This window comes from Rhincodon typus, chromosome 9 (genome assembly GCF_021869965.1).
Source record: "Rhincodon typus isolate 14 chromosome 9, sRhiTyp1.1, whole genome shotgun sequence".
Lineage (NCBI taxonomy): Eukaryota > Metazoa > Chordata > Chondrichthyes > Orectolobiformes > Rhincodontidae > Rhincodon > Rhincodon typus.
The window spans coordinates 13,750,793-13,766,559 of NC_063340.1; the positions used below are offsets into that span (position 1 = coordinate 13,750,793).

The 15,767-nt window shown below is 38.2% G+C and overlaps 1 protein-coding gene across 1 annotated transcript in view; it reads right to left on the reverse strand.

Annotated features, from left to right (window-relative positions):
• cfap61 (cilia and flagella associated protein 61) overlaps window positions 1-15,767 on the reverse strand; it is a 183,179-nt gene that overhangs the window by 166,496 nt on the left and 916 nt on the right. The window contains exons 3-6 of the mRNA XM_048600915.1: window positions 11,629-11,779; window positions 8,052-8,128; window positions 5,982-6,049; window positions 5,740-5,863 (exon numbers count right to left, since the gene is read on the reverse strand). Of these exons, the coding sequence (XP_048456872.1) occupies window positions 5,740-5,863; window positions 5,982-6,049; window positions 8,052-8,128; window positions 11,629-11,779 (420 nt within the window). The remainder of the gene's footprint in view (window positions 1-5,739; window positions 5,864-5,981; window positions 6,050-8,051; window positions 8,129-11,628; window positions 11,780-15,767) is intronic.

Below are 15,767 nucleotides of genomic sequence, written 5' to 3' on the forward strand. Positions count from 1 at the left end.
AGTACAGCACAGAATATTTTAAATACCAATGTCAACAATAGTCTTCTTATAAATTTACCTTCATAGGAGTGTGGGTTCTAATCTTGGAATGTCAAACTACAATCACCACAACTCCTCAAATTTCTCTTTCCCTGTGTCTCCATAATTGTCCGCAAACACAGAACAGCAAAATAAAAGAAGAAGGAAGGATCCTAATATACATGTGGGAGCATTCTCCCTCACATCATTATTAATAACCTGAAAATTCAGATCAAGCGAACTTCCTCAAACCTACTGCCCAATCTGCATTTTTCCCATGATTATTTTATGAAACCTGAATGCATTGAAACATGCTTTCCACAATTGCTACACAATCAAATATCACAATGGCTTCAGAAGTATATATGTAAGACAACACTTTTACAGAATGGTCTTAATGAAAACTTTCATAAAATACACTTGCATTAAGGTGTGATGTAAGTTTAAAGATTAAAAACGAGTTTAAAAACATCTTCAGAGTGTATGTGACAGAAAGGAATGAAGATATAAAAACCGAAAAAACTGCGGATGCTGTAAATCAGGAGCAAAAACAAAGTGTTGGTAAAGCTCAGCAGGTCTGGCAGCATCTGTGAAGAAAAAAACAGAGTTAACGTTTCGGGTCTGGTGACCCTTCCTCAGAACTTCCCCAGTTCTGAGGAAGGGTCACTGGACCCAAAACGTTAACTGTTTTTTTCTTGTGAGGAATGAAGATATGTTGTTTAAAAATAACTACTAACAGGGTACTATAGCAAATTGAAGCAGACTTCAGACACAAACAACAGAGTTCAACATTTGCAAATACCAGGCAAACAAATGGTCATTGTCTGAGATGGAACAATACTAATACTCCATCACTTTGGGCAAAAACTAGAAAATTCTGTCATGAGTGTGATTTTACATTTGTGCTGTTAAGAAAGGATGGAAGAAGCCAAAAAAACATAAAAACACTGAACACTACAACATGAGTAGGTCATTCAGCCCTTTGAGCCTGCTCCATCACTCAAAATAATCATGGTTGATCATCCAACTCAGTACCCTGCTTCCATCTTCTCCCCATACCCTTTGATCCCTTTAGCTCTAAGAACAATATCTAACTCCTTCTTGAAAACCTTTAATATCTTGGCCTCAACCAATTTTCATGGCAGAGAAAGATATCAGGCAATGATAACAAAATGACAACAAATAATAACAAGCAGAATACTGCTGGATATGCAAATGATTTACCAGAGAACATTGAAAGAAGAGATACAGGAAAGATGAGGCTTTATCTGCTAGAAGAAACTTCAAGAAATATCATTATGCTTTGAATAAAGCAGAATGAAGGCCAAAAACCAGAAAACTGCTTCTTCAACATTATAGAAATCTTCACACAGACACAAGAAGGTAATCTGATCAATTTAGGAAAAGACACAATTATTCAGGTTAAATTATTCAGGTCACCCCATGAATAAAGATATTAGAAGACAGATCTGTTTAAATGAAGCCAGATATATGAGCTTGACAATATCACAATCCAGCTTAATAATATCTGATAAGTAGTGAAGAAGGCAAGCTATCCCTCAAAATCTTGGAGATTGTAACACAAAAAGCTGGATGAGGCTCCTTAATTCTGTAGAATCATAAGTCCTGATTTTAACTCAATCAAAATACAGTGACTTACACAGAGCTAAAATCTAATTTTTCATGTCCAAATTTCTTAGAAACATACAATATGTGGGAAAGCAAAAAAGAATTGTGATCTGCCAATATCACAGACTACAGACAGATGACTGCAGACTGATGAGACTGGATGAAATTAATGAAAAGGAATTAAGATCAGTATGATGATAATAAACTTTCAAGGATGGCTAGTAATTTTAATGATGAATAACACCTATCTGATAGACCTGCTTGTTGTGATTATTGCTCCAAGTTGTAAGGACAACAATTTGAATGTATGTAGCATGAATTTATATAGAAATTTGAATTTATATAGGCAATAAAAGGACCAAAGACATTCCACAAAAACATGGTAAAAGAAAATTAGATACCGAGCTGAATAAAAAGGTATTAGGGCAGATGATTAAAGAGTTATATGTAAGGCATGTCATAAATGAGGGAACAGAAGCAGGAAGCCGGAATGGGTTAAGGAAAAAATTCAAAGCTTACAGCCATGCCAGCTGAAAGCATGGCATAGTGATTATAACACGGCCAGCCAGATTGACCTCATAGAATATGAGTTCTCTGATTGGACCAGATTTACAGCCCCAATCAGGGGGACCTGGCTAACAGATAAAAACAGATAAGAAGATTTTCTGACATTCTGAGAACTGGCTTTGAGGGAGCTGGATCAGTGTCGAGGACTTTCCAGTGTAAATAAAGGGTGACTTGGTGACTGGTTTCCAACTTTTGTGGAGTTATTTCAGAGGTGATGAAAGTGGGATGCTGAGAGATTAGTTGGTATGTGGGATTAATGATGGAACCATGCAAAAGCACCTGCTAGCTGAAGTCCAACTGGACTTCAAACAGGCACTACAACTGGCATTATCATGGGAAATGCAGCAAGTGGAGCATATGAGTTACAGGGTATTCCAATGGAAGCAGATAACCTTACCAGTCCAACTGAGCTTGGGAAACAACACCTGAGTGAAGGTAATTGCATAGCCACACTCAGGACAGATCCTTAACAGAGGGACTCTTTAACAGCCCAGAGCAAAACCCCAAAACAAAGCCAAGCCTCAGCCAAATGGATAAAGTTTTCTTCAGGATCCGGGCCAGAAAGCCATTGTAGTTACTGCCGGATGCGGACTTGAGACAACAAAGGAGTCCTACTAGACCTGAACTGAGTAACAGAACTCACAGGCCAGAATGCAGGAGGGTGCACACCCTTGCTACATCTGGTTTGGAACAGTTCATGACATTCAAATCAGAACCAATCAAACTGGTTAAACGGTCACCCGGTTCTAAACGTGGCCATTTCAGTGATCACAAAACCAGTCTTTAACAAAATTTGCTCTGGACACCAAACCTTAAGGTTGCACAAGACCTCAGCTAGACTGAGAATTTATACCAGGGAACCTTTACAGATTAAAGGTACAACTTCGGCTCCGGTCTCTTATTAGAAGCAGCTGGTTCAGTTACCACTGCTTGTGGTAAAATGCTCGGGTCCAAGCTTGATGGGGCAAAATTAGTTGAGAGAGATTCACCTAGATTGGCTCAACATTTTTAAATTAGAAAATGGCTGCCTCAGTGAAGTCCTAATTAAATACCTGGAAATCTTTTATGAAAGTTTAGGGACTATCAAAGGAGCCAGGGCCACCTTGCATGTTGACCAGGAAGCAATTCCATCATTTTGCAAGGCCCATCCAATGCCATTTGTCTTATGGACAAAAGTAGAGGCAGAAATCAGAAGGCTGGAAAACGAAGGAATCATTGAACAAGGTGCAGGGCTGGATGAACACAGCAGGCCAAGCAGCATCATAGGAGCAGAGAGGCTACTATCTCTGAATCATTGAACAAGTCAAGTTTGCGAAACAGGCAGCACTGGTTGTACTGGTTTTGAAGCCTGAAGGGTGGGTTTGCCTTTGTGGGAATTCGAAACAAATGGTAAACTGCATTTCGCAGCTGGATAAATACACAATTCCTCACATAAAGGATTTATATGCAAAGCTGGGAGAGGACCCGTCCTTCATGAACTTGTAATTGAGGTTAGATGTGGATTCCTAGAAGTATGGTATAATTAATACCCATACAAGTTTGAAGCAATACATGATGCTGCCGTTTGGGTATCGTCAGCCTGTGCAATTTTTCAGCAGACGATGGAGAACATTTTGCAAGATCTACCCCAAATCACCATATATCTGGATGACGTCATTAAGGAGCACATAGAGAACTTGGACATAGTCCTTAGACATTTCTCCCAGGCGGGCATAGACCTAAGAAGGGAAAAATGTGTGCACCAGGCACCCCAAGTGACCTACTTGGGCTACAGAGAGGATGAGACCACAGTTTACACCCTTTGGAAGAGAAAGCGAGGGCGATCAAAGGTGCCCTGGCTCCCATTTCTGTACCGGAGCTTAGGTCTTCCCTCGGGCTCATGAATTATTGATGAAAGTTCATACATAATCTGGCTTCCATCCTGGCACCTTTGCATCAACTCCTAAAAAAGGGTCAGTCTTAGAAACGGTCGCATAGCCAAGCCACAGCTTTCAGGGAAGTGAAGAAACATAGCTTTCAGGGTAGCACTTCTAATGTATCCCTAAAGACAATTCTAAAACAATATTTGCTTATCGAAAATCACTTTTCATTACATAACATGTAATAAGGTGAGAATATGCTACTCTTCTGTAACTTTTATATCAAAAATATATGGGCTGCCCTGAAGCTAATTGGGCCAAAAGTTTTTTCATAATGCATTGTGTGGCATGGTGGCTCAGCAGTTAGCACTGCTGCCTCAGAGTGCCAGGAACCTGGGTTCAATCCCACCCTTAGGCAACTGCCTACGTGGAATGTGCATGTTCTCCCCATGTCTGCAAGGGCTCCTTTCGGTTCTCTGGTTTTCTCCCACAATCAAAAAATGTGCAGGTTAGGTGAATTGGCCATGGGAAGTACATGGATAGGGTAAGGGTTGGTTCTGGGTGGGACACTCTTCAGAGGGATGGTGTGGACCTGATGTGCTGAAAGGCCAACTTCCACACTATAGGGATTCAATGATTCTATGAACGCTTACTAATTCCTAGTTATGTACATTCTGCTTAACTCCAGCTTATCACTACCTGTTTTCAGTTCACTGCTTCCCACTTCAGGTTCACCACTTTCTTTCGGCAAACGATCTGCTCATCACTTTCACTGAACCTTCCACTTGCCAGATCAGTGCCTTAACTTGTCAGCTCACTGCATTCCCCCCACCTTGACCCCCACTCCCAATAAGCCCTTCACTGTCCAGCATGTGACCTGCTCCCTACAACCTCCATCCTACCATCATTCACCTGTGGCCTGAGCCCTATATCTTTCCCTGAGTTTATTGTCAGTAGCTACTTCCAATACTGTCAGCACTGCCTATAATGGAAAGCTTCCAGCCTCTGATTGGATGGCTACTCTTGGGGGAATGGTCGGATTTCTGCCCTCAGGTTTTTAATTTCTGAGGAAGGCCATCTATTGGGCACTAAATTCTGGCAGTCTTACCCAATTGAGGCAATGTGGGAATTCTGCCAGTTCTCCAAGTAGCTAGATAGACCATCTTCACCAACATTTTACTCCACCCAGAATCTAGGCTAACACAGTCCAGTATGAAGTATGTGCTGCATCACCAGATGTATTCTTTTATGGAAGATGAATTATACTGAAGCTCAGTTTTCTTTCTCACCTGGAAATAAAATATCCCATGGAATTATTTGAAAGGCAGGAGGGTTCACCCAAGGTCCGAGCCAACTTTTATCACTCTATCAACACCAGCACAACAGAATGATTAGTTACATAACAAGTGTATTTTTGTTAGATTTTGCTGAGCAAAAATGGACTGGTTGGTGCCTATGCAACAGTACACAACAAAAAAGATTTACTGAGTGTACATCACATTGTGATGGTTTGCAAATGTGAAACATATCATAAAATGTGAGTTTGTTATTTCCTATACTTGCTGTTAGTTTAAAATGTGAGTAAATTCAAATCTTAATATCTTTTAGCATGTCACTGGGAAAAGGCAATTCCGAGAAAGAAGATGTCCATCAGAAGATCCATTACCTGGCCTTTCGAATATGTAGTACTGGAACATAGTCCTTTCTGTAGCAGATGAAAGCCGAATAGTGTACACCATCCACCTTCTTAAATTGTGGCATAGGTGCAAACAAGACAGACACTGCAGGATCTAGTATGGAATAAGACAGATTATTGCTGAATTGATATGAATAAATAGTTTTCAAAACCGACAAAATATCTGAAAATGAAAAATAAGTTCTGTGACCATTTCTAAAATAATCTTTTACCTAAGGCGACTTTTTTTGGCACAGCAAGGATTATATAGTGCAGTTCTCGGAGGGCATTGAAGACAGTCCTATACCAGTGGTGGAAATAAATTAATATTTGTAATTGCACATTCTGACATTGCCCAATGAAGCTCAAGAGCTAGAATCTATAAATGCCATTAACACAGTGTAACATGGTATACAGTGCTACTACTTCTGCAGGCATTATCTCAATCATCTGCCAAAAACTCAAAGCATAACCTGAAGAAATGATAAACAATCACAAAATTATATCTTGAACTTTTATTTAAATACAAAGAAGTGTTAATGAAACTAAAATTGGTACATAAAAACTAGCATAGTACTTAAGATACCAATCAATTCAACTGACAAAATGGAACTTAGTATATTTTTCTGCTTACCAAATCAGGGGTAAATTATTGTTTTGCATATAGAACATTCCCCACTGTCTATCAGAGATCCACATTTCAAGTCTTCTTCCTGCTCTTTCTGGAGACTCAGGAGAATCAACTATGTCTAGGATTAGTTCCATTCATTTCAAGTAGATTGTAATTTCAGCCTAACAGGCAGCTGAACTCAAGGCACCAAGCCTGTTGCAAAGCTTTCTAATATTTTGTTTTCTGCAGCTTAGATATTTTCAGAGCAAATCTCAGCCTGACTGAATTTTGCCAAGATAATTAAACTAGAGCAACAAGGATTGCAGTTTATTTTTCTCATTACTGTTTTCACCTGAACAACCCTTACAGGAAAAATAGATCAAAATTGGCAGGTCTCTATGGTGTAATGAATTCTAGGTGTTAATGAACATGGTGCAAAGATGGAAGCAAATTCAACACAGTGTGGAGCTGGAGGAACACAGCAGATCAGGCAGCATCAGAGGAGCAGGAAAGATGACGTTTCGGGTCAGGATCCTTCTTCAGCAATGGGAAAGGGGAAGGGAGCTGGGAAATAAACAGAGGGAGGAGGGGTGGGGCTGCAGAAAGGTATGTGGATAGGTGGGATGATGATAGGTGGATGCAGGTAGGGAGTGGTGGGGATTGGTCGGTGGGAAGCAAAATGTGAGGGAATAGTTTAAACAATAGATATTTCTTGAGATAAACTTTTCTCTTTTAAATAACCTGTTGTGACAATGCTGTGGCTTTCAGAAGTGTATTTTGTTCTAGTTTCTTTTAAGAAAGAGATTGAACGAGAGGCCCCAAGTTGTCTGTGGTAATATAAACAGCTTGTGACGCCTTGGTTTTTTTAAAGTTGGAACAACAGAAGCAGCCTGGATGGGCATGGCCAGCTTGCACAGGATTTCTAGCTTTTTTTTAAGCTCTTAGGTTCAGCAGAAGTTGCTGGAGCTTTGAAGACATAGAAGCTTTTTTTTTCCCCTCTCTCGGTTACAGCTAAAAGTGGGGTTTCTCTTCCTATTGTGGGTATGTTAGAAAATCTGATTTCTGAATTTGTCTTTTTGCCCAAGGGGTGTGTTTGTGAAACGTTACTGTATTGGAACAGTTAATTAGTAGTAGTTACTGTATCTATTGTTCTGTTAAGTTTTCCAATAGAGTTGTTATTCTAAATTCCTCTTTCTTTTGTTGTATTTTAACAATAGTGTTTGAATAAACTGTATTTTGCTTAATTTCGAGTAGCTTGACCAGTTGTATTGCATCTGGAATATGGCACTTTACATTTGCCTTTAAAAATAAGAAAAAGTTAGGGTCTAGGCTATCTTCTTAAAATGTCTGGTCTGGTCCTTAACAATGTGCAATGTTGTTTTATTCCTTCTAAGATATTTCACTGGCAGAATTGTTAAATATCATTGTTTACTGCTAAATACCTTAGAAAAGATAAAATGACATGGCACAAACAGTTTCCCCACTTGCCCTTCAACTCTTCAAGTTATCTTTGTGATATTCTGCCTGCATCTCTGGCAATGACCCCATCTGTCCTAGGTAGATCTGATCAACAAATCTAAAAGTAACTGATGATTCTACAGCTTTACAAAGATTTTCTTGCATAGTGCCTGAGTGTATTCATACTGGAATGCATAATTTATCCACAGTCAGGAATTATTAACACACAACCTACCTGACAATCTCTTTAGCACAACCACCTGCAACTCTTGATTTTGCCACAAGCAAATGTAAAAAAAGGGTGTTCAGAGGCTGTCAAAATTTAAAAAAATATGCTTTATGTGAGCATAACTCATCCAGTGAAATATCAATAAAATTTAGTGATAAAAGTAAGTGATATTTTATCACATTTATCCACAATCTGAAATGTAACCTATATTACATGTGGATGCCAGAAACTGAGAATATATACATTTAATTGTTTTCTGTTAAAGAAAACACTCTCAACACAGTAAGGGTTTGACAATCTATGCAAAGCATATTGAAGGCAACATTCCCCTACTCATATCTGGCTACATAACTTGCAACTCACAATGTCTAGTCACACAGTAAAGAGAAATTTACAGACTTCCCACTAAATAGTAATTGTTATATCATTGTGAAGTAGAAGGCATGGGAGAAGGGAATGGGAAAATAGATTGGGATAATGAAAGAGAGTAAAGATGAACAGAAAGGAGTGTAAGGTTAAAGGTGAAAGGAAAGCAAAGGAGAGGGTGCAAAAAGACAACAGTGGATACAGGAATTATGCAGTGTTTAACTTAAGACAAGAAATGAGGGGCAGACATAGAATGGGAGAGAAAGTGGGAGTAAGGAGAAAAAGCAGGAAGAAAGTGATGTGGGGGAAACTGCATATTGGAGAAACAGGAGGAAGGCAGAAAGGAAGAAGAGGCAAGAAATGTGAAAGGAAGGGGCAAGAAAGAGGGAAAAGAAGGAAGGATAAAGCAGGAGTAAGTAAGTCAAAGCAGGGCCGAGATAAAAAGGAAGGAATAGAGAAGAAAAGCATGTGAATTCAGGAATAGGGGCAGAAGGAAAATACAGGATTCGAAATTTCAGGAGAGAGAAAAAGGATTTGAATTTTGTGTAGATTTTCTTCGTAACAAGCATTTTTAGTTTGAAAATACTCTGTACTTTTATTATATTAATAAAGACTACAATCTTGGAAATGGCTTGATGCTGCACTAGGCAGTGAAGGGAGGGGAGTGGATAAAGATGATAAATATATATAGTATGTGAAACATAACTCAGCCACAGAAAGAACTAAAACATTTAGGGAAAGAAGCAGTAGGGGAAAATAACTCAGTTGGGGTGTGGTTGAGAGAGAAATCATTGGAGGAGATAGTCACAGGTAAAAACCTGGAAAGGAGGTATAGGTAATGGGGCTCCAAATTAAGTGAAACGACATGCAATTTTTATAAACAACTCTTAAATTCTTTTGCTGATTGACAACAGTCTTAGCATGCCTGTATCATTCATACACATGAACAGTTGTGTATTCATCAACAATGTTTGCATTAATACCTTCTTACAAATTGTCTGACTTATCTGACTTTGAGAATGTTGAATGCTTTGAAGTTCACAAAACTCCTTGCCTCCCTACAATAGGATATCTCAAAACAGGGTCGCCACAGACAGAATGTTATGGTCAGGTTTGACACAGGGGATGTAGTTCCTATCGAGGGCTCCAATGATCAAAATATAGGGAAATAGAGCTAATTCTTAAAAGCATAAAAGTCTTTGGCTCTTGTGGTGCAGTGACAATGTCCTTACCTCTGACCAAAAGGTCTAAGTCAAGTCCCACCAGCCCCAAAGATGTGTCATAACATGCCCAAACAGGTTGAGTAAAAATGTATATAACAAAGGTTTAATTTCAGATTCATTGACATATGTTAGGCTTATTCCTGGAGCTAAGTACATACGAGTTTAAATGCGATGCTAGTACACCACCCATTGATGTCATTATTATTAATTGTGACAATACTCTGCCTTTTAAGAGATGATCTGTTTCTCTTGAAGAGAAGTGTTGACACCATGGTGTTAACATGTCTACTTCAGAAGCAGCAGTAAAAAGTTTTGAGTTCCCTGAGCATTTTCTTTAATTAGACAAAAGAAACATGGTGGGTGGAGTCAGACTCACACAGACCCAAGGTTTTGGCTGTCCTTTCAGTTAGGTTTTTTTTGGAATTGAAGCTGATAGATACAGCTCTCACTCTGCTGTGGCAAAAAGCTTGAATTCTCTTTCTGCTGCTAGATTGTTTCTTTCAGTGTTTCAGTGTTCCTTTCTCCACAACGGGTAGAGCATGTGAGGAAAATCTGTTTTACTGAATTTGCTTTTGCCAAGGGTGTGTTTATAGGATACTGTAATATTGAAACAGTTGATAAGTAGTTAAATAATACATTATTTTGTTAAGTATTTCAGTAGAGTTAAAACTGTGTCAATTTTTTTATGTTTGTATTTTAACTGTGTTGTAAGAATAAAGTGTGTTTTGCTTAAAGCCTAGTGATGGACCAATTGAATCACATCTGGAACATAGTGGCTCACACTTGCCTTTAAATAAAATAAAAATTAAGGTCTAGGCTATCACTTTGATATATTTTGAGGGGGTTTGATCTCATCCATAAAAAAATGTAATGAGGTTTGGATCCAATTAACATGAATTTTTCATTAGAAATGTTCATAGGTGACAAGATACACAAAAAAGTTCCATTATCTACATTATAGATTACTGCAATTATGTTTGGTCAATATTATTAATATTATGGCAGTGAAGACTTGAGGGTCTGAAAGTCATGACAGTACCAGGTCAATGTCACATTAAAAAGAAATGGGCTTTCTAGCCTACCAGCCTCTCCATCCATCAGACTCTGTTGCTGCATTGGATCTGTTACATAAGTGGCTGGTCCAATTCCATCCCACCTCTGTTTCCCCAAAAAGAAAATATGATGGTTGAGGAAATCCTTAATGGAGACAGGTTTTCAGAGCTGAGAACTTTTTTGACTCATGCTGCCTACCTCCTGCATGAAAATCCAGCCTTTGGAGTCTGCTAAATAACTTGGAAACCAAGAAATTGCTATATATTCCAAACCTTGAAAGCACCCAGAGAATGGAATCATTAAGAATCGCTTGAATCAGCATGAACTTCCACTCCTAAGCTGCTATGTCCACTGTAAAAATCTTTGAAAATGTTATTCTATGTTGAATAAGCAGGAACTGCATTTTGTAAACACATACTAACTTCATAATTACTGCTAAATACCATCATTGGCCCTGAAAAGGTCATCTGAATTTGTGGAATATTAAAATTTTTCATACATGATTTTTTAAAAATTTAAGAACAATACTGTTTTTATTTTTAAATTTATTTATCCATAGCTTCTATCTTAATCAAATCATTATAATTTATTTTACCATCAGTAAACATAAATCAAAAGATTTGAAGTTATCACACAGCAATGATGATTAATTGCTTATCAGCTTGGGACGACAATGCTGTTGCCACCAAGATGTCTTGGCGCCAAATTTAAACTACTAATACGAAAGAAGAAAATCACACCACAGTAACTGCTAGATCTTTGTGGACAGCTGTCTTTGTTTAGTCCGAGCAAATTTCCTTAGCTGCTCACTGCAAAATCCACACCAGTGAATACATTGGTAGAAAATATATTTACTATAGTTGTAAAAATATTTTGTCAATGCAGTATGTATTGTATTCCATATTCAGAAATATTATTATTATTTTCAGGTTTCAACTCACTGTGCATTTTGAACTAGGTCCATACGTATGTAGCCAGGGTTCCCAGTTGTCTTTTTCAACAGCCTCAATATTTGGATAATCGAAAAAAGCAGCATGAGCTAAAACCTCTTTCTTCTCATTTTCCACTGTCAAAGAAAGATTTGCCTTTTCGCTGAAGGTGCAAGAAAATAATACATAACTCTTAAAGAAACTCTGGTCTTGCACTCATTCACTGACGAAAATACTTTTATGACCTCAGGTCATCTCAAAGCACTTTATTGTATATAAGACACTCCTGAAATGTAACCACTGCTTAATATACAAAAATCAGTTTGCACAAAACAAGGTCCCACACACAGCAATGATATGATGTCCAGATAATTTCTTTTGCTCTTGTTGGTTAGGATAAAGTATTGGCTAGGACACTTTTTTTTTCAAGTATTGCCATGGGGCCTTTTACATCAATTCCAACAATGCTCCAAATAGATTTGACTTCATGCCGTGTCCCTGGCACTTGCTAAGACAGGTGGTAAAAAGGATTTCTTACTGTAAATGTGGTCTGACGTGCAGCAACCAGGAAGCAGGAGCTCTCCTCTGGCTCTACAGTACACTTGAGGGCTGCTGCTGGCTGTTTTTAAAACTGTCCATTTAATATGAAGAGGCTTAACTTTTATACAAAGGCACTTTATTCTAGCCTCATTGCATATGTTCTAGCATTGCTAGCTTCCATACCAGAGCTTATGACAAGTCTCCTTTTTTTCCTCAAACAAAAATATACTCCACCATTGGCGATAGGGACCTCAACCATGTCCATGTATCTTGCACTTCTGTCGTCACCTCTTCTCTTTGTTCCCAAAAATCACAGTAAAAGCCTCCACAATGGATCATCCTCTGACGTCTGACTTGCTTCAATTTTAAGCATTATTGGGATTGATGTATAAGGCCCCATAGCAATACTTAAGAAGAGCAAGAGTCTTGGCCAATATTTATCCGAATCAATGATAGCAAAATAAATAATCTGGACATCATATCATTGCTGTGTGTGGGACCTTGTTTTGAGCAAACTGGTGATGACACCACCAAACACATCCCCTTTCCCTCTGGTAGAATAGTAAAAAGTCAAACCTTAAAGATCTTTATCTAAATAAATACAGCATTTCTAACAAGATAGATGAGTTGATAGCAAAAATAGAAATACATGATTATGGTTTGATAGCTATTACAGAGATGTAAGCAATATTGCAAACTCAATGTTCAAAGGTATTTGACGTTCTGGAAGAATAGGCAAAAAGGAAAAGGAGATAGAATAAAAGAGGGAATCAGTGCAGCGGTGAGTAGTGACATAGGTACAATGGATTGTGAAGTGGAATTTGGGTGGAAATAAGAAATAGCAAGGGAATGAAATCATGGGTGGGAATTGTCTAAAGATTACAAAGAGTTGCCTCAATGTAGGTCAAAGTATAAAATGGGAAGTAATGGAAATGCACTACAATTATCATGCGTGATTTTAATCTGCTGTTGACCGGACAAATCAGATTGGCAAAGGTAACATGGAAGACAAATTTGTAGAGTTCATCAGGGATTGTTTCTTTGAGCAATATATTGGAGGGCCTACTCAAGAGCAGGCTGTTTTACATCCAGTAATATGTAATGAGGTTAGATGATGAGGTCTGATAGTTCAGGAGTCTCTAGGGGGTAGCAGTCACAACGTACCAGAATTTCAGATTTGGTTTGTGGATGAGCAATTCACGTCTCAAACCACTACCCTCAACTTGAAAAAAGGTAGTTACAGTGGTATGAAAAAGAGTTGTTTCAAGCAACTGGGAAATAGACTAAAGGGAAGGTCAATGAATGAGCAGTGGCAGATGTTCAAGCAGATATTTCATAACGCTGAGCAAAAATTTATTCCAGTCAAAAAGAAGGATTTGAGAACCATGAACCACCTATGGTTAACAGTGATAGTCAAGGAGAATATCCAATCATAAATTAAGGTATACAAAACAGCAAAGACTAGTTACGAGCCAAAGGATTAGGATTTTGTAGGAACCAATGGCGTATGACTAAAAAGCTATTAAAAAGGGATGAAATTGAAAGTAAACTGGCAAGAACTATCAGAATGAATGGCAAGAGCTTTTGCGCATATATAAGAAGAAAGAGAGTAGCTAAAGGATATGTGGGACACTGGAGGATACAACTCGAGAATTAACAACAGGGAATAGGAAATTGGCACTTAAATTGAAATCAATATTTTGCATCAGTCTTCATAGTGGTGGACACTATAAACACCCCCAAAATATAACAGCTAAGCAAGGTGCTAATGGAAGGAAAAATATTCTATCATAAGTGGAAAAGTATTTGAAAAACTAATGGGATTAAAGGTAGACAAATTACCAGGACCTGATCCAAGGGTTTTAAAAGAAGTGGTTGCAGAGATAATGGAGGCATTGGCCAAATATTCTAGAACTCATCTTGAGAGGTTTCCAGCAGATTGGAAATCATGCATGTCATGTCTCTGTCCAAGGAGGAAGGGAGATAGAAAGCAGGAAATTATATGGTAGTTAGCCTAACATCAGTTATTGGGAAAATTCTGATTTCATTTTCTGATGAAGGGTCTAGGCCCGAAACGTCAGCCTTCCTGCTCCTATGATGCTGCTTGGCCTGCTGTGTTCATCCAGCTCTACACCTTGTTGTCTCTGGTAAATGTAGTGTATTTGGATTTCCAGATAAGGTTCCAAATAAGATGTTGTTGTAATAGATAGGAGCTCACTGTACTGTGAATAATGTATTAATATGGATTGAGGATTGGTTTATACAAAGAAGACAGACATTTGGCATTAATATGTCGTTTTCAGGTTGAAAATATGTAACTAGTAGAGTGCCATGAGAATTGGTCCTAGGGCCTCAATTATTTACCATCTGTATTAATAACTTGGAGGGGGTAAATGTTGGATGTATCCAAATTTGTTGATGATACACTAATAGATAGGAGGGCATACTATGATGAGGACATTAAGAATTTGCAATGGTATATCAATAGGTTGACTGAGTGAGTAAAAAACTTGGCAGACAGAGTTTAATATAGGAAATTGTGAGGTCATGCACTTTGCCAGGAAGAACCAAAAGGTAGACTATTACTTATAGAGAGAAAAACTTCAAAAAATGCAGTAAGAAGTGATCTGGGTGATCTTGTATACAAGGTATAAAAGTAAGCTTGCAGGCAAGTAATTTAGAAGGCAAATGGAATTTTGGCCTTCATAACTACGAGGTGGAGTTTAAAAATAGGGAAGTCTTGTTACAACTGTAAAGGGTGTTGGTGAGGCTACACCCTGGAGTACTGTCTTGGTCCTCGTATTTCAGAAAGGATATAGTGGTATTGGAGGCAGCTCAAAAAAGATTCACTTGGCTGATTCCTGGGATGAAGGGATTGACTTATCAAAAATGGCTAAAATGGTTAGGCCATCATTTATTAGGGTTTAGAAGCAGGAGGAATAATCTTATTGAAGTGTACAAAATTCTGAGCATCTTGACAAGCGTCTTGAAAATATGATTCCACTAGTGGGAGAATCTTAAACTTGGCAACATAGTTACATAAAAAAGGGATACTTATTTAAAACTATGATGTGAAGGGATTTATTGTCTCAGAGGATAGTGAATGGCTAGAATTCTCTACCACAGAGTTGTAGAGGTTAGATCAATGAAAATGTTTAAACAGAGAATAGATAGATTTTTGAACTATTAGGAATTGAGGGCTACAAGCAGATGCCACAAAAGAGGAGTTGAGGCCCGCATGGATCAGCCATAATCATACTGAATGGCAAGGCAGGCTTGAGGGGCCAAATGCCTACTCCTGCTTCTACTTCTTTTGATTTTATGCCTTTCAGAGAGATTCCTCCAGTTGCTTTGCATCTTCCCTAGCTTTACATTTGCTCATATGTTATTAAATCTCTAGTTTCTTCCAGATCTGATGCAAGGTGACCAACATTAAATATTAATTCTGTTTATATCCCTGCAGAATATCACTTGACTTGTTGGGTTTTTCCAGCAAGTTCTACTTATATTTTGTAACACATTGCCTTGAAGGTGCAGAATGGCACAGAAAATGGCAGTGTGACAGGACAAAGTAAGCTCTGAAATAGGTGCATGTCTGTTAATCTCACTGA